Here is a 19,856-nt window from a genome sequence, read left to right on the forward strand (position 1 = left end):
GGAAAAATGCTTGAATCCGTAATCAAGGAGAAAATAGCGAGGCATCTTGAGAAGAATTGTTTGATAGAGCAGACGCAGCACGGTTTCGTTAAGGGGAAGTCGTGTCTGACAAATTTATTGGAATTCTATGAGGATGTGTCTAGTGCGGTGGATAGAGGGGAAGCGGTGGACGTGGTGTTTCTCGATTTTCAGAAGGCGTTTGATAAGGTGCCGCACAAAAGGTTGTTACAGAAAGTTAGGGGGCATGGAGTTGGGGGTAGGGTGTTAGCGTGGATAGGGGATTGGCTGTCAAATAGCAGGCAGAGAGTGGGTGTCAATGGGTGCTATTCGGATTGGCAGTTGGTGACTAGTGGAGTGCCCCAGGGATCGGTGCTGGGGCCTCAGCTGTTTATCATTTATATAGATGATCTGGAGGAGGGAGCCGAGTGTAAGGTGTCGAAATTTGCTGATGACACAAAGATAAGTGGAACAGCAAATTGTGCGGAGGGTGTGGAAAGTCTGCAGAGGGATCTAGATAGGCTGAGCGAGTGGGCGAGGACCTGGCAGATGGAATACAATGTTGGCAAGTGTGAGGTTATCCACTTTGGTAGGTATAATGGTAGGAAGGACTACTACTTAGAGGGTGAAAAGCTGCAGCATGCTACGGTGCAGAGGGACCTGGGCGTCCTTGTGCACGAGTCCAAAAACCCAGCCTACAGGTGCAGCAGGTGGTCAGGAAGGCAAATGGGATGCTGGCCTTCATAGCGAGGGGGATTGAATATAAAAGTAGGGAGGTCTTGCTGCAACTGTACAGGGCACTGGTGAGGCCGCAGCTGGAGTACTGTATGCAGTTTTGGTCGCCGCACTTGCGCAAGGATATTTCAGCCTTGGAGGGAGTGCAGAGGAGGTTCACTAGGCTGATACCAGAGTTGAGGGGGTTTCTCATTGAGACATATAAGGTGATGAAAGGGATGGATAGGGTAGAGGTGGAGAGGTTCTTCCCGCTCAGAAAGGGTAGCAGGACTAGACGGCACAGCCTCAAGATAAGGGGGGAGCGGTTTAGAACAGAGTTGAGGAGGAACTTCTTCACTCAAAGGGTGGTGAATCTCTGGAATTCTCTGCCCATTGAAGTGGTGGAGGCTACCTTGTTAAATATATTTAAGACGTGGGTAGATAGGTTTTTGGTAGGCAAGGGGATTAAGGGTTATGGGGAGAAAGCGGGAAAGTGGAACTGAACCACTTCGGATCAGCCATGACTTTGTTGAATGACGGGGCAGGCTCGAAGGGCTAGATGGCCTACTCCTGCTCCTCTTTCTTATGTTCTTATTAAATGTTTCATCTGTTTTAATTTTTTTTGTATCCACTGAAACAGCAGTTCTGAAGTATGTTTGTTTACTCAGTTATATGCAGTAGTTTCCAGCTACCATAATAGGTCTTGAATTCTGTTCATAAAGCAAATAATGAATGATGGGAGCATAAGGTGGGGGATGGAATGGCTACAGGGCCATGATTGATTGTCCCTATTCTCCATGATCTGATGGGTTCACTCCCGCAATCAACTGATGCTCCCAAGATCCAGTGATATTTCACACCTCATGTTCTAGCATCTCCCCTGTTGCAATCCTCACCCTCCCTACTTCCCTTCTCCCCAGTTCCGAGCTTTATTTAGTCGACCTTCCCACATGACCATCTCTCAATCTTGATTGATGCTAGACCAGAAATTAAATTCAGCAGGACATTCACCTTTCCCCACATTTCCTGGCTGCTGATGGATTCCCTCATTGCCAATAATAGTTTCATCAAAGATGAAGCAATGACATATTTGGAACTTTGGGGATCAGAGTAGCAAGATGTTGCAGAAGTGGCAGTAATTTGAGACTGAACTTGAAGAAATGCATAATTGTTGAGAGGGATCAATGCTACAAAAAAATGATAGTACAGGAAAATCTAAGCAGACCTCATCAAGAAACTTAAGCCAAACAAATCTGCTGCAAAAAGCCAAAGAGCTGCTCGATATGCTATTAACACCTCAAGCTTAACTCCTCAGGGCCTGAATAAAGCCAATTACTGATGATGGAATGTGAAAATTATTTCAAATTCATAGCACCACACAGGAGCTACTGACCATTGCTTAAACAAACATAAGTACCAATATCTAAATTGCAGCTTTATCCATAGAGTGATTAGGGGTAACATTTTTTTCTATTTTAATGACTACAGTAAGTTCTCAATTAATGTCCCGTTTTGAGTCATAGAATCCCTATAGTGCAGAAGAATGCCATCAAGCCTGCACTGATAACAATTTCACCCAGCCCCTATCACTGTAGCCCCACATACTTACCCGGCTAATCCTCCTAACCTACAGATCTTGGGACATTAAGGGGCAATTTAACATGACCAATCAACCTGACACGCATGTCTTTGGACCATGTTAAGCAATGACTACAGTACTTCCTTTCAATTTAATGTTACATTTCGATTCAACATTAAATTTTTAAATGGAGCCGATATTTGCGTTTAGCTTTGTGGATTCACATTACGTTGTTTTATGCCAGCTACGATGCAAGGTTGTGTGACCTGATTAGTGCCTCTGGATCAGCCTCTCCCGCTACCTGATCCTCTTGCTGACTTCCTCAATGGCTTGTGGCTAACTTCTGTAAACCTGCAACCTGAAGCTGCACTCACTCCATAGGTTGCTTCCTACCTCTCGCCACTCATCTCCCTAGCCCTCAATCATAGCGGGGGTTCAGGAGCTGGCCAGTGGAAAGGCTGGTGGCAAAAGCACGATTAGCAGAACTTGGAGGATTCAGGATTGGAAGTAATGGGAGGTAGAAAAACTTAGGATGTTAAGTTACTATTTATGAATACTGAAAAAAAAATTTAGCAATACACAGTATTTAAACTTAATGGGTAGAACTTAGTTTTAAGTTGTTTCCTGAGAGGAAAGGTGCTACAGAATTTAAATCTTACATTGGTTGTAATAATTCACTTAACGTTACTTAAAATTGCACGTCTCAGAAGTGCAACTACAATGTTAAGCAAGGAATTACTGTGGTCAGCTTGAGGACAAGAAATATAATTTTTTTTTGGATACAATTACTTAAAACGTCATCCCCTCCCCGCATCAGTATTTACAAACTCTTAACTTAAGCAATGTTCAGAATCTCGGTGTTAAGAACAGTGACTTGTCAATATGTTAGCATGACAATTATTTTCCAAGGAACAGAAGCTTTTTAACGGATTTTGTTTCAAATTTTCTACAATGTCTTACTGTAGTGGTGATTCAGACTCATCAGAAGGCTGATTTGGCTGTGGCGACGGTTGTCTCTTCCTCTCCTCTTCTTCCTGCCTCCTACGTACTTCAAGCAACTCCAGCTGTAAGGATACAGAATGTAAGTGTTACATTTGTGAAATTTCAAATCATGAAGCCTATCTTTTGTAATTTTTAAAATTTGTTTTGATTATGTGCAATTCAGAATGTGTTTTCTTTAATGCTAAATGTATGGACTGATTACAAGATTGTCAAGGTATAAATTATTTGCTTTATCAAATTAAAATTCCAGAACTTTTGAAATAAAATTGTTTGTTGTTTCGGGAGTCTACCTTATCCCTACTGCACCCACAACTCTTAACCAACACTTGTACCATGCTGAGGTTGACTTCTGTAAGCCTTCTCACTTCTACAAGCAAGTCATTTAGAACATCATTACCCTCTTTATTTGCGCAAGGTCCTACAATCATGCCAGCCTTGTCAAGCTATACTGTACCCCAGAAAATTGACTTCAATGTCCTTAACCTCATCTTCAAATCGTTCCTAAGCATCATCATTCTCAACACGAGGACCTTCACCTGCCATATTTCCCTCTTATGCATGCTTCACTCCTCTGGCATTGGTTTACTTCTCATTTTCTTAATGCTCCTATTCTCAAAGCTTCCACAACAACTGCCAATCCTTCCATCTTGCTTTCTTTCTCCCTGAATTCAAAAATCCAAATGCCCTTCTCTTAGACAGTGTTAGTACACCAACAATCTTTCAGCCTCTATTTTCCCCTCTATCTGGATGCTCACTTTTCGTCATAATAAAGTTATTTTGAAAATGAAATTCAAGAAATAGTTGCAAGTTAATGATCAAATATAAAAAGTGCAATCAAATTGTTAAAACACAAAACCAATTTTATGTCATCATGTCTGAATTGCATTTGAGATAATTCGAGCTTTATAAGATCATAAAAAATACATGTCATTGAAATCTCTTAAAATGCTTTACACCATTATTTGTTTTTGGAATAGACTTACTTTTAAGGGGACAAATGCTATAGGGTCATATCGGCCATAATCCATAAAAAACGAGGTGAACGATGAATTAATCAGGTGTTTTTTTTGTACTATTGGTTAGGGGATGAATATTGGCTAGGTCATCAGAAAACGTCCTGCTAGATTTCAAGTAAATGCCAAAGGACTTTTGTATCCATTTGAAGAAAGGTACCTCAATAGACGACTGGCGAATCAGGCTAAATTAAGGCGTTTGATTCAAACATAACTTTCAAATCCAGAAACCACAATAAATCCAACTAGGCCAAGCTGACAAGTAATTTCAATTCCTAAAAAAGTGTCCCAGTTCCTCAATTGTTCCATAATTCAAAAGGGATTGTTTATTAAATATACTCACTGTCGTCAGTCTCTCCAATGCTGAAAACCTTTCATCCCACGTAGCTGCCGATTTCTCAAATGCCTCATGTCTCTTAATCAGTTTCTCCACCTCATCCACACTCTGACCCAATTCTCGACTTGATAGGTATGGCTCTTGGCCTAAAAGCCAGGCTTCTGCCACACCTGCATCTCTGGCAAACTGATGTACTTCCAATACTAAGCAAAGAAATTAAATTCAGGAGGAGAGTTCACAAAGTAAAGATAAAATGCAATGGCAGAACAATAATATTCGTTCATTTCCAATTAACATCAGATGCAAACTCACAGACAAAATATTCGAAGAACTACTTGAGACATGAAAACTTTGCAATGTATAGTCAGAAAGACTGACCAAAAAGTTCTTACAATTCAACTGATTATAGGAAAATGTACATACATGTTGAAGTGCTTTGTTAAATATGAATCTGCTGTGAAAAAGGAATAATAGTGAATTATTTACCTAGTCTGAGCCACTCCCATCTGTCCTCCCACTTGTCAATCATTTCTTTCCTCTTATCTGTTAGTTGCAACAACTTCTCCTTAATCTGTATGTGATCAAAGAATCAGTTAGAGAATAGGATAATTCTTACTGTTATTATTGTACACTTAACAGCACGTTCATTCTCTTATGTTACAACTAAGTATAATCATGAAACATTCATGTAGAAAGTGAGGTAAACATCTATGCAGATAGAGTTTCATAAAAGTTCAGTCATCGTCTCCTGAAATATCAATATGCATTGAGAGTCATTTCTGCAAACTTTCAATTCCTAAATTTCTGATATGCTTCTATTCTCCATCTGGCAGTATTTTACACAAGTGCTTGGCACACACATTCAGTGCCCAAAATAGAGTGCATTCCAATCTCCAACACGGATCTTTCTTACGTTTTCATAAATTCAATTATTCACTCAAACGTTATCAAGAATATAACTAGAATTCTCATGTGTTCCAATAATTCAGTAAAACAAGTAATGTTTTTATAGCTGATATTCACAATGACCAAACAATTCAGTCATGAGGGTTGACAAAATACAGTAATACAAAATGTGGCCAACAGTCTTGACGTCAAAGCTGAGCACAATATCTTGATAAAGGGAGGGCTACCTCTTCAGATGCATAGTGCTTTCTGGCCAGGAGAGATTTTCCAAGTTCAATGCACGTTGTGAAACTGTCATTACGGGCATCAATTTCAGCTTTGATGCCTTGGTGATTGTTCATTAGCAATTCCACTGACGAAACATCTCTGAAACAAGATAAAATATATTTATGGTTAATCATCAACAACTTGAGTTTATATAAAACACCTCATAGCAATTCAGAGAAGCATAAATCAGCCAAATATGACAAGGTCAGAGAACAAAATACTAGATAATTATTATTAATAAATATCCTTCTATTCTTTTCACCCTTAACTCAGCATTTTACCTTGGTTTCTCCTGGGTCTCAATTTGTCGAATAACATCTTCCATCCAAAGCATCAGGTCACGAACCATGCTAAAGAAGCGGAACTTATCACCAGTATCAAAAAGCTTTGCCCTCCGAGCCTCACATGCATCAAGAAGTGTTTTCCATGCCTCCAACACTTCTGCTTCACGTTTCTGAATGTCATCAGCCTTGTCACCAGCGTAAGCAGCCTGAAGACGAGCAGCGTCCTCCTGCAGCTGCCTTACCTGTAACGTAACAATATGTTGGAAATGCACCAAAATCATTTATTCTTACCCCCATTATCTTCATAACTGCCCTAATACCTCTCACCCAAAACCTATGGTAAAGCTAACAATTACAAATGAAACCAGTAGCTTTGAGAAAGATAGCTCGGGACCATGAAATATGAAGCAAGCAGAATCTAATCACAGTATTTATATTTATGATAATCTTCATGCTAAAAGCACTATCCTTATTGCAAATTTCAATTATGCTAATTTATGTAAATACCATACCTTGATTATATCATGTTAAATTGCACATTTTCCTTTTAAAGAAGGAACAGAAAAGTTTAAACATCTCCAAGGCTGACATTCACTCAATTTCCTAGCTCTCATCTACAAGTGTTTTCAAAAGTTCCATTCTATTAAAGTGAGAAAACAGGGATGATAAAATTAATACCATAATTCCATTTAATGTAAATTACCCAGTCATTTATCTATATGGCTGTACTGTAACCGTCCCCTCCTCCTCAGTACATGTTGTAACCTTCAGATTTATATTCAGGATCCATTAAAACCATTTCACATATCTTTTAAGCTTCAACTATATTTGTTTTTTTGGTTAAAAATTAAAGGATCATAAATTAAAAGGTTTGCAACAATTTACAATTACTGGGAGAGTACTTTCAGACAACAGCAGTAATTATTCTTTGAGAATATGAAATCAATTTCCTGGCATAGTTATTAAAACAGTTTGCTTTCAATTTAATGCAAGACAGCTTGATCTTCACTGTACGTGTGACTGCATAATGTTTGATGATAAAGTGAATTAAAATGTCATGATCCACAGGGTATCGAGTGGTAGTTTGCAGGTTTCTACGTTCACAGTGAGGCATCATATAGCGATGATGAGATGCTAACAGAAGACCTGCTGATTCCTCACAGAAGATAGAGAAATATCAAAGGTCTAACAATCATGTACAGGTCTTGGCTTCCAATTTCAAAGCGATGTCGCGAGAGTGCTAAAGCAGGTTACCTACTCAGTACTTTGCTTGGAGATGCAGGCCAATAGAAGGAATAGAAATATTTCTCATCCTCAGTTACCAAAAAACATTGGTGGAAATGTGGAAGCAGGTCTTTCAAAAGTCACCTAGGTTGAATTTTTTATGCTACTTAGGAGATTGGAATGGAAGAAAATAAACTAAATATATATTTGTAATAAATGTGCACGTTCTGAGAAGTGAAGAGTCTTGGGAATGACCATCTAGTAATGGTCTGTACACTGAAAACTGTGATGGTTCAGGTTCAAGTGATCTTCAAAAGCAATGATACCACCTTGACTCTGAAGCACCAGTTACAGAAAAATAAATATGCAACTACATTTTGGCTATTGAATATTCAATTAAAAAGGTTAACAAGCCCAAACTGTGTCTTATTAGTATTAATTATATTGAGTACATTTGTTATTTTACCTGAGTGCCAAGAGCTTGAATGTCATGTTCAAATGTTGTATGCATTCTCTGCAATGCTTCCACAGTATTCTGATCTCGTCCTAGTTCCTCTGGCAGCTTCTTGTGCTTGTCTTGAATTCTTCCAAGGATCTCCTTAGCATCATGATAAAATTTGTGCAATTCATAAGAAGCTGCCAGAATCTGTGTTCTGGTGTCAATAAGCTCAAGGAGATCTGCCCAAGCCTCATTGAGTCCATCTTTCCATTCAGCAATTGTGGCAGCATCAGAATGTCCAGAATTGATCAGCTCATCAGCCATACGGTTCACACTGTCAACTCGTTCCTGACCAATATTACCAGTATCACGGGCAAATTCACGGAACCTCTCTTGTAGCATCTGAAAAGAAATATAAATTATTAAAGCTTTTTAAAATTTAGTCACTTAGGTTTTAGATAAAGCTAGGTTGGAAGGCTGACTCTGACCTGGTCTAATCATCCATTTAAAATTCATCGGGGTTAACATGGGTGGGAATTGTGATGATTGATTGAGCCACATTGATTGTTTTTGAAGCAGGCACATGCTATCCTATTGCTGCCTGTTCAGTTTTGGAGGAGTAAGCTTGTAGAAGTAAGCAACCAGTGTGATGGAGAAGGTCTGGTCCACATTTTACTATTTCACTGCTGGGTCAGAAGTTTCTGCCCAGAGTAAAACAGAATGGCAAATTTGTCAAAGGTCTGGTTCGGTCTGAGACAGGGTCTGGGGGAGGGCTGGAGGAGGAGACCAATGTTCGTTTTAAGCGGTGTGCATGAGATAGGCACGCAGCAACCTAGAAAACATTACTCAGGTCGATTACAAACTTTCTCTTTTAAGATACTGTTGTATAAATAAACAGCAAACAGAGCACCCAAGGTACTGGAGGAAACAAAGGAGGAGTGTGGGAAGGGGAAAAATGGGGAGGGATGGGCAGGGAGGAGGAAGAGTGTAGGAACAGAAAAAGAGAGGAGGAGGAGAAGAGGAAGATCAATGGTGGTATAAATGAGGGTGGGAGAGGGTGAAGCAGGAAGGTGGGGGAAAGTGAAGCAAGAGGGTAAAGCAAGAGTCTGGGAGAAGATGAATTGAGAGAAAGAGGTGTAGGAGGATGAGGGAAGGTGAAGGGGGAGGGTGCGGTGGAGAAGGTGGTGTAAGAGTAGCAGCAGCAGGGTTAGGGAGGAGAGGAACAGACAGAAAATGAATGACAAATGGAGTGGAAGGAGTTTGTGGGAGGCCACATGACCCAGTGACAGGATTCCAGGTTCGAAGATTGCATTAAAGCCCAAACAAATCCTCTAGTTTGGTTTCTGTACTGCTCAGAGGGATGTTATTGCTTCAGCCTCATCAGTTTTATGCATGGTTCTGAGGATGCGTCCATTTTGTGGGACCCATGGACTTCCCTTGCTGTCATAGCAACACTTAACTTTCCCAACTAGGACTCCTGGCCTTCCAAATATCAAATTTAATAGTCTTCAATGGTAAGCATTAATTGGGGATTCATCTGTGTTCATATCATAGAATCATAGAACTCCTGCAGTGCAGAAGGAGTTCAATCAGCCCATTTAATTTGCACCGACACTCCAGCAGTGCATCTTGCCTATCCTCATAACCCCATGTTATTTACCCACTAACCTCCCTAACCTACACATCTGGGGACAATTAGGGCAATTCAGCATTGTCAATTAACCTAACCTATACACCTTTGGATTGTGGAAGGAAACTGGAGCATCTGGAGGAAACCCACGCAGCCACAAGGAGAATGTTCAAACTCCACACAGACAGGTACCTAAGGCTTGAATTGAACCCAGGTCCCTAACTCTTAAGGCAGCAATGCTAACCACTGTGCCACCATGTGGTACTATATATACACAGGTAATGGTCGAAATTGTGGGTTAATGGATCTTGAAGTACACAATATTTAAATGTGTGTCTATATATAAAAAAAAGTTTGCACGTGCATTAGGTCTAGGATCCAGTTCTACTCTTCACTGTTCGGTTTTCTGAAGTATAACATCTACCTGGATCAATTTAGGTATTGTTTCAATTAGAATACAGTGGCCAACATCAACGATCAGGTATGTCCTAAATGAATATAGGCACTATATTCACAAATCAAGCAATGATGATCAACACAATAAAATGTAATATAAACAAACCTAATAAGAATAACATTAACAGCCTAATCTTGATGATTCATTCAAATTAAACTGCAGAATTTATAAAATATTTTTGAGACAGATGTTTACCGTTACATGCTCATAGTCCTGCCCAAGTTCATGCGATCCAGCGACCACCTCACGTTCAGCTATCCATTGCTCCAGATCATCCACCTCCCTGTTTAGTTGGAAAAGGCGGTACCTCTCATCCAGTTTCCCTCTTCTCTCCTCAGCCAAATCTTTCAGGCCAGCATAAAGCTTGTCCACCTGGGACTGGCGCATGCTGATACGTTCACTGAAAAAACAAAATGTGCCAAAAATTAATAAATAATAAGGCTTTTTATTTAAAAAATGTCAACCACTTCTACATGAAAAAACTAAGAACAAAGACTAAGACCGTAGAGGAATGTTGGTTTTCTGCAATCACAGAGATGTGGGTATAAGACATTTAAATCTGGTGGCACACTTGTTACCTAACCTGCAATATGAAGGCTCTACTTGACATTCACCTACTTTCACCCAGTTCTATGGTTATTTCTTCTCAATATCACAAATAAATGTGATGTCAGCAATTATTTACATCTTAATTTGATCCTTCCACAAGTTCACAAATTTCATGCTGACAGTGAGATATAATTCTTGATATACACCTTATTTGTTAGATGAGTTTCATGACCCACTGATGATCACAAAGTCAAAAACGTAGATGTTAGAAAGCCAAATTTCAGAAGAATAATGAAACAAGGGCAAAATTAGATAAATGCACCTGAGGGATAACTAAATTGAAGAAAAAAGGACTATCTACCAATTTGTGCTCCTGGCATGCAGCTTCACCCGTGGGGACTATAGTAGGAGTTTGGGCATGGAGGTCAAATAGGAAGATCTACTTATTAATTTAGTAGATGGAAAATCCTGCAAGTCACATCTAAAAACTGAAAGGTCACCGTAGTTCCAGATGTTCAGAGGCTGACAGGTGATGATTTTAAACTGAGGATCACCACACCTCAGGAGAGAAGCAAGGTTGTGGAGGCAAGGCTTCATGAATAATCTCAGCTGGTACGGGAACTGAACCCACACTGCTGGCATCACTTTATATTACGAACTAGTCATCCAGCCAACTGAGCTAACTGACTCTATAAGGTCACATCTACTTCTCTATCAAATATTAGATGTGTTCCTAGCAAGTGAAGCACTGGACTGGGAGCGTGAATTTGTAATATTCATAATACTGAATGTGCAACATAAAGTAAACTAATATATGTAAACTAAGTGAGCAAACCCAGCAATAAATAGGCCAATTGAAATAGGAAAAAACATACAAAATCTACGTAGTAAGAAATGAATAAGAACAGTGGGGATTGGAGTAAAAATATATTTATATATGTTACTGAAAGACATTACAGACACAAAAAAAGGTTAGGATTTCAAAAAGCAAAATAAGTTAAGAATGGATTTAAACCATTATTCAATACTGCAATATAGCAAAATAGTAGTACAAGAAGTTGTTTAGATTTAAAAAAATAATTATGCATCCAACTGGTCATCATTGTGTAACATTATTGGACACTGCTGTGTTTCCACAGTATTGGAAACAGGTTAATGTGGTACTTGTATGAAAAAAGGGTGATAGAGCTCTTTTGAGCAACTGAGGCAATTTAGTCCAAGATCACTATTAAGAGAAAGCTAATTCAAAGCAATTTTAACTAAAGTTATAAATAATTAGACATTATGTCAGACAGCAACAAATGAATAGCAGCTAAGGTTTGGGCAGGGATGGATGTGCCCATACGCAAGGTGCAATTACTACAATAAAATAGTAAAAAACTGGAAGTAAAAACATGAACTTAATAATTGGGCCTTTTTGGAACATATAGGTAACAATGCATTTACCTTGAGGATAATGTTTAGAAAATCATTAAAAATCCTCCACGCAGCTGCCTTTTATAGAAATATTTTCTTGTTGTTCAGGAATTGATTGTGGCACAAACAGAAGTATCAGCAACAGACTAGACCTAAGTAGTGTCATGCAATACCCCTCTGGATAAAGTACCAGCTAATATTTATTTAGTACAGGACTTTCTAGAAAATGTGGTGCGGGGTGGGGGGTGGGAGTGGTGTTGGTGGCATGGTTTGTTCAGTTGGCTAGATAGCAGGTGTGGGGTTCAGAATAACCCCAACACTGTGGGTTTGATTCCTGTTGTAGCTGAGGTAGACTTGGGGATCTGCCTCCTCATCCTGCCCCTGACAGTAGAAGGTAATGGCAAACCACCGCTGACAAAATCTCCAAAGAGAATGGCTCAGGATGAAGCATCAGGTATGTGCCAAGGACTTGCCTTTGGGCATAACACATAGTTTCTCGAAGAGGGTGCCAGATGCAATGAGAGGCTTTTCTCAGCACCAAAGACTTTTGAAATGCTAGAGCTTATGCAAGTCGCAGAGGATCCAAATAAAAATCTGTTTCCACAATTCTAAGCAGAACATGACCTGCAGCTTCCTTTTGGACAGCATTGCCCACGACACAGACTGAATTTTCTGTTTACTCGTCCTTGTGATTTGAATGTAGATTGCACTTTGAGAATCAAACATCCCTATCTTTTCTTATAGGGTCACTTTCCAGCACACAATTGGAGAATTTGAAACATTTTGTAAACTGCAAGATGCACGTTGTATGAAGGTAACCACTGCTGGCAGATACCTTGCTTGGACCTTTCAGTGGCAGCACATGCCACTGAGGAGCACAGCAGGCATAACTTAAAAAGGAATTTGGCTAGACCAGTAACAATTAAAAGGTACTCATCACAACTAGGACAAACATGGCAATGAAGGATAATGATGTAGTGAAAATTTAGAATGAGACTGTGCCCAGCAGGGCCAATGGAAATTACAGTACAAGCTGTTTGCTGATTGTGTAATTTCAACCCGAATATTCGTGGCAGTTTTCAGGCAGATTTTAATGAAAATGTGTGGTTTTCATCCAGTTTTCTGACAATAGTTCATTTGCACACATGGCATAGAGCATCTCTTGATCAGCCTGCCTGATTACCATCACATTACTGACTTCCTTTATTGTCCAACCACCAACAGGAATATTCCCACTAACATTGGGGATATAAAATGATTTACAGTAATTAACATGCCAGAAGGTGAAAAGATAACATGGGAAAAATAGAAAATGACTGAAGTACACTTACTTTAACTTTGCTGTGCCCTTGCAGTAAGGTTCAGCATGCAACCATTAACCCTGATTTCCACCTGATAACTTGCACCCAGGTTATTCCGATCCTCAACGTATACTAAATGAAGCACCTCTTTGTTGTTACAGCATGGTCTGTCACCACTGATCTCTGTGCTTTTAAGTTACACTGCAGCCAAGTTCAGGCAAAATTAAATTCCTGCCCATTTTCTATTAGCAGCCATCTAGTATGCAATGGATTGACAAGAAGAAAAATTTGGCCTTGTTTTAGGCCACAAAGTAAAACCTGACTTAAAAAACTCAATTTTCCATGTTTAGATGACAGTTTTACATTGATGTAAGAAAATGCACAAAAAAGGAGTGATTAAATATTTAGGAATTGAAACTTGTCTTTGGTGGTCATGCTAGATGGGTAATGAGTTTGCAGAGTTTCACAGCTGATCAATGGAAAATGAATCAAGTGGGATGTAAAGTAAGCTGCCATTTTGCCACCATTCATATTATGCTATTGCTGAAGGACCATTTCTGTGAAGACCAATTTCATCCTTTTTGTACTTCTCAATACTATTGAACTTGGATATAATATGAATGCCAAGATTAAACCAACCTCTCTGGGTGTCCATCTGCCACCAGAGCTCTGCTTGTTTTTGAGAGCTGATGCACAGTCTCAGCATAATCTTCCACTGCCAACTCCAAAATCTGATGTTTCTTCAACATCATCACTGCACTCTGCTCATCCTGCAAAGTGACATGTCCATAAACTGTTAAAATTCCCCAGGAATTTTCTAAATTTTTGCTTAAAAATATAAACTGAAAAGGGATTCAAATACTAAGTAACTTAGATACAGACTTCTTAAAAATGCTCAGAAATGCAGGTTGAAAAGAAAAGTAATAGTAGAGGTAGATTGCCCAACATGTTCAGCACTTTTACTGGGGTTGGGTGCAGTGACTATTAGAGACAACTATCTTTTTTTTGAACTACTGCAGAACCTTGGAAATCGAAGAGAAAGTTAATGGGGTATCATTCATAGAAGTTTGGGAACGATATGTTGAATGTTTTTAATCAAGTTGTCCATTAGCTATCATAAATGCTTATTATTTTACTAGCTTTTTTTTCCCCCCAATTTAACATGTTTTCATCTAGCATATTTTTAGTCAGCTGCACTATCAGAGTAGTAAAATATGCAATATTCAACCTTCGCTTTCTCTTCTGACATCATGTACAATTCTTGTTCACTCATCCAGGCTTCAGCCTCTGCAGCATCAAAGTAGTACTGCTGGGCTTTGTGAGACTCCACCAGACGATTGTGCCGTTTCTCTGTTTCTTCAGACAATAACTTCCAAAGTTCTCGTAGATCTGATAATCTCTGCTGAATAGCCTTCGCACTTGGGGAATCAGCAGTTACCATACTTTGGCTTCTCTCAAATATATCATCAATACGTGGTTTATGACCTTGAATTTCTTTTTGAAGAGTCTAGACAAGAGAAAAAAACATGATGCCTTATTTTCACCACACAGAAGAAATAGTTGGTGTATCCATATTGCCTGCCACTGGCTATAGTATAGTATGGGAATGTTAATTTCAACTGCAGCAAATTCCTTTCTTCTGAAAGACCTTTGGTCTGTTGGTTATTTTGTCAAATTCAGTTTTTCTTTTAATTCATTCATTAAATGAGTTTGCAATATGTTTTACTCATTCATCCAATTCTAAGACCACGTAAATGTTGCTATTTTCATTATAATTTTTTTGTTTCGATGGGTGTTTGGCAAAAAGGCAGGCAATATGAAATATTACAACTGCTGGATTACTGCCATGATGACCCCATAACGTGCTGCATAGTAATTTAGCTTTCTTATATTTTGGTTGGTTTTCTAATCAATCTCCACCCCAAGCAGACTTCGAGACTCTCTCCTTCCACCTGACCACAGTTGTTGCTACAGACCATCCTGTGAAGGGGTTTCCCCTTCCACAATGCTGCTCAGCTGCTTTCGCAACTTTTAAAATTTATGAATGTTAAAGTTGCAGAGAGGGGTTTCAAGAAGGATGTGTCCTCTCCTTCCTTAAACTGAAAAGATAGACTGTAGCTCCTCCTGTGCTGGAAGACCACCTAATGGCCCTTCAATTTCATGTGAATGACAAACACACAATCCAACCACTAATTGGCCAATTCAGAGAAAATCACTACAGGGACATTCTTCTGCAAGCAGTCAAGTTCAGAACCCTCATCTGACCCTAACCTCAGGATCCTCACTAAATATCCTGCCCTGGATTACCCAGTTTATGCATTTGTGATTTTGGTGTTAAGTCTACTGGCAACAGCACACCCTTGCAGAAGCAAGGTATTTCCAACTTTTGGGTTCTGTGTTTAGCCAAGTGCATGAATACCATAAAATACTGTCAGATTTACCATCTAATTATGACTAGCACTAGTAGCCTCACTACTTTTCCACAAAATTTGGGTCAATGTTTCTCACTGAACATAGCTGTCACAGACTAAAGGAAGTGAAGTCTGCCTCAATAATCCTCTGAGTTAATTCTGTGCACCTTATCAAGATAGTATATACTTGTGTTTGTTCTCGCAATGCAACAGGGATAATCTCCCCAACAAAAATCTGCCTAGTGACAGCTGTAGCCAGCATTCAAAGGGGATGATGAGATGCAACGCTTCCCAATAATGAGCAGGAATCCAGACAGAATCAGGCATAAAAAGCCCTATCATCAGGAAACATCTTACCTAGATGCCCGAGAAATCACTGGAGATTATACAGATGCTAATTTTGAGAATCATGGAATATAAGAGGTATAGCCAGCCTAAATACACAAGAGGGGAAAAGCAAAGAGGAAAAGCAGAAGCAGATAGGCTAGTTCAACAGCTAAAGGGCACTAACAGCTGAGAGGCATTGTAACAGCTAAGAACCAAGGCCAATTTAACATTTCACAATCGAGAGGCCATTTTAACATCCGAGAAATCTTAGAGTCAAGGTAGTGCAGAAACCTGAGGCTGTTTAAATATTTTTGCTGGACCAGGATTAGCCTTGTTTCAGCCTTGATGTATGGTAACTATAAGCCAAATTTGATTTATAGATTTATTTAACTTGGATGTTTGGGAATGGGAAAGTCTTAAAAAGAGTTCAGAGATCGCAAATATATCAACCATGTGTGCATTTAGTAATTCATATATTTAACTGTCAGAGTATTATAGTCCGATTTGTTTTCTTTTTCTTTAATAAATAGTATTTAGTAATTGTCACACGACAACTGGGCTAGTTATTCTCACTGGGGGTTTCACATGACTCCTCCCACCATTCCAAAAATAAAACTATACACCATGACAAGCTGGTGTTTCAAATTCAGACGCAGTTGCAGATAACATCAGCGCGGTTCATGACAGTTTAATAGCTCATTCAAAAGATGGCATCTCTGACAAAGCAGCACTTCCATCTCCTTCTCAGTACTGCAGTCTTGGTGTAGATTATATTTTCAAATCCAGACAGGAACCCACAACCCTCTAATCTGAGGCAACAGACTGAGTCAAGCAAACATATCTGTGGTATTAGCAGTGAACAATCATGCTATGCTTTCAAAATATTTCTATCCATATATTTTTCACCAGTCACCTGGTTTTTCTTGATCAGCATCTGTACAGTCTGAAGGTTGTGGCCATGGTCAGTGGATGTTGCAAGAGGCATGCGTTCTTCAGCCCATAACTGCAAATTAAAAATGTTTTTTTTTTATTATGTGTCAGTACTTCTAATGATGAGTAATAAATTATTTTTGTAAGCAGTTTCACAGGAGATTGCACTTCAGCTCTCCATTCATTTGTACATTTTAAAAGTGTATTTTTGAACAGAACATAAACTTTCGAGCATTTTCTTGTTTATGTGCCTGTCATGTAAGCAGCTAAATTACATTGTTCAATTTTATAGAATAATAAGAACAAATGCGATTTTGTAAAATAAATTAACTCATTGGACTTCTGATTTTTCCTTTTGCTGTTTCTCCACCTCTTCCAATTAGGAAGGAGAATGGGAGGGAACAAACTAAATAAACAGGTATCATATAAACCATTATGTTTTGGTGTTGGCAGTTTTATCTGCAATTAGATGATCTTTCAAACATAGTTAGAAGTATAACTAAGTTTATTTACAAGGCTACTTTCAATTTTGTAACACCGTCAGCTTTGTAGTGAGGCAATGTAACCTTTGATCAAACAATGAGAAATAATGAAGAAATCAACAGAAGTATTATCTAACCTAATTTCTGCATGGATTTTAATCAAGCCAAAACAGTATACACAGGCTGTTTAGATTACGTATATTGTTGTTCGTACTTACAATCTCATCCTCCAGATCTCTGTTGAATTGATGTATTTCTTTAGATGCCAACAAGTAGTTTTTTCTCTCCTGTAGTGGTTCTAGTAGCTGCAAGAATCTTTTTTCAACTATTGTACGCTTGCTATCCACCTCATCAATATCTTTGCCTTCTTGGCTCAAAACCTTGGCCTGACCCTTCAGTTCCTCCACCTCCTTCTTTCGCACTTCAATCTGATTTTCTAACATCTAATGAAAGAGGGGCGTAAAAAAGCAGTTTATAATTAGTATCAAATAACTGCACTGAGATGGAATTTCTCTGTGTGGTCTGCAAAGATATTTGGGAGAAGAAAACAATTCTTATGCAAAATCTTGAGATTGCTAACTGGATAATACAAATTAATTTGGCATACTGAAGTTACCTTAATTTTAAAATTATAGAATCATCGAATCCTGCAGTGCAGAAGGCAGCCATTTGGCCCATCGTGTCTGCACTGTCCACAATCCCACCCAGACCTTATTTCCATAATCCAATTCATTACCCTGGCTAGTCTCTCTGACACTAAGGGGCAATTTAGCATGGCCAGTCAACCTAACCTGCACATTTTTGGACAAAATTCTCATCCTTGTTTTCAAATGCCTCACCCTTCCCCATCTCTGTAATCTCTTTTAGCCATACAACCCTCCAAGAAATTATTGTTCTGCTAATTCTGGACTCAATTTTAAGTGCTCCACCATTGGCAACCATACTTCATCTGCCAAGGCTCTAAGCTCTGGAACTCCCTCCCAACTTTTCTCTCTCTCTACCTCTCCTTGCTCTTCTAAGATGTAAACCTGTTTTTTCCCTAATGTGGCATGGCATCAAATTTGATCACACTCCTGTACCTTGAAATACCTTGGAAGGTTTTATTACTTTAAGGGTGTTATACAAATTAAAGTTATTGCTCCTGTGGATTTATAGCATAAAACTAATACTAAATTGGCAATGTGACCCAAAGAAGCCACCTAACGACTCCGTCTAAAGTTCATATTTTCCAGTCACCACAGATTATTCCATATTATCTTCATATCTTACTCCACTGAAAAGCAAATAGGCTACATAATGTATTACCTGTTAATATCAACTCTTGATGACAATTTCAGAGAAATACTTTGTTTAAGCAAAAAAAACTCATGAAAAATATGCAAAGAGTAACCAAAAAGATTTTAAAATTCTTAATGTAGTAAACCTTCTACTATTTCATAAAATCTTGAAAGAGATGAACTGTAGTCGGGTTCTGTATAGTAATGCAATTAATTTTCCAAAGATACTATCACAATTTTCATTCTGCATTGAGGTTTGATATTTACATATTGCTATTTGTGGGTGGAGATATAATTCAACTTAATGAATTCTGCTACCAAAGCAATGAAAATCATCGTTCAGCTCTGAACATATACATAGCACCAAATGCCCAAAGCTGTGTTGGATCATGGAATTTAGAATTGATTATTAGAGGGATACAAAAAAGGAACATTTGAAGATTCAGCTGATCACTGTTCCCAAATCTAAACTAACATTATTGGTTATATACCTGCTGTTTCTTGAGTAGAATAGAGACACTGGTAAGGTCTTTGCCATAATCATCAGACTGGAGCTGACCTTCCAGATTATGCAACCATTTGTCTAAATCAGCACAGCTCTGGGTGAAAAGCTCTGCTTTGTTGGCATCAAACAGACGCTGAGCTTTGGCCTGTGTAGTAGACTCTAGTTCTTCCCACAAATGGTGGAGGGCTGTCAGCTTTTCCTTCACAACCACTTCAGTCTCTGGCTTCTCTGCAGTTAACTGCATGCCATCCTACAAGATAAATTGAAATCACATTCAGCATTCTATTAGTTCTCACAGCAACTATCCTGGTAATTGTGGAAACTCAAACATGCAACCTTGAATAGCTTAAGTTGTTTACTTTGCAGACAATAAATCATTTGCATTTGTTTATAAATAGGAAGTACTAAATATGTGTAGATCCTGGTGTGCTGTATGATCTGAAGGACAGTGTGCACAACAGTAAATAAATGTCTACAATAGAATCTCAAGCATCAGCCAATGAAGATAGTCTGGATCGTGAGTATGGCAGAGTACCTATGCACTGAGTCACAGAAGAATTCCTGATGAGATGAAATCTCAATTTCAGGGCGCTGCATGGCAAGAAGTGCCAATTAGACAAGTGGCATTTAACCACAATCAAAAGGACAAACTAATCTAGGTTGCTTTTATGAAGCCTTCAGTAGCACATAGGTGGCACTAGCCTTTTATGCATTTTGAATGAAATTACTAATTGCGTACATATGGCCACCATTCAAATCAAGTCCCAAACATCAGCTTTATCCAAAAAAGCAATATTTTATCCAAGAAG

General features: G+C 38.8%; 1 protein-coding gene across 2 annotated transcripts in view; it reads right to left on the bottom strand.

The window, feature by feature from the left end:
- sptbn1 (spectrin, beta, non-erythrocytic 1) overlaps positions 1-19,856 on the bottom strand; it is a 260,511-nt gene that overhangs the window by 20,354 nt on the left and 220,301 nt on the right. For both annotated transcript variants that reach the window (XM_080200448.1, XM_080200450.1), the window contains 12 exons: positions 19,034-19,297; positions 17,484-17,708; positions 16,767-16,856; positions 14,344-14,622; positions 13,755-13,885; positions 10,045-10,249; positions 7,790-8,164; positions 6,097-6,341; positions 5,776-5,914; positions 5,129-5,213; positions 4,649-4,845; positions 3,251-3,354 (listed from right to left, as the gene is read on the bottom strand). In XM_080200448.1, coding sequence (XP_080056574.1) covers positions 3,251-3,354; positions 4,649-4,845; positions 5,129-5,213; positions 5,776-5,914; positions 6,097-6,341; positions 7,790-8,164; positions 10,045-10,249; positions 13,755-13,885; positions 14,344-14,622; positions 16,767-16,856; positions 17,484-17,708; positions 19,034-19,297 — 2,339 coding nt within the window. The remainder of the gene's footprint in view (positions 1-3,250; positions 3,355-4,648; positions 4,846-5,128; positions 5,214-5,775; positions 5,915-6,096; positions 6,342-7,789; positions 8,165-10,044; positions 10,250-13,754; positions 13,886-14,343; positions 14,623-16,766; positions 16,857-17,483; positions 17,709-19,033; positions 19,298-19,856) is intronic.

The sequence above is a fragment of the Carcharhinus amblyrhynchos genome, chromosome 12, assembly GCF_965287045.1.
Source record: "Carcharhinus amblyrhynchos chromosome 12, sCarAmb.v2.hapA, whole genome shotgun sequence".
NCBI classification, from domain to species: Eukaryota; Metazoa; Chordata; class Chondrichthyes; order Carcharhiniformes; family Carcharhinidae; genus Carcharhinus; species Carcharhinus amblyrhynchos.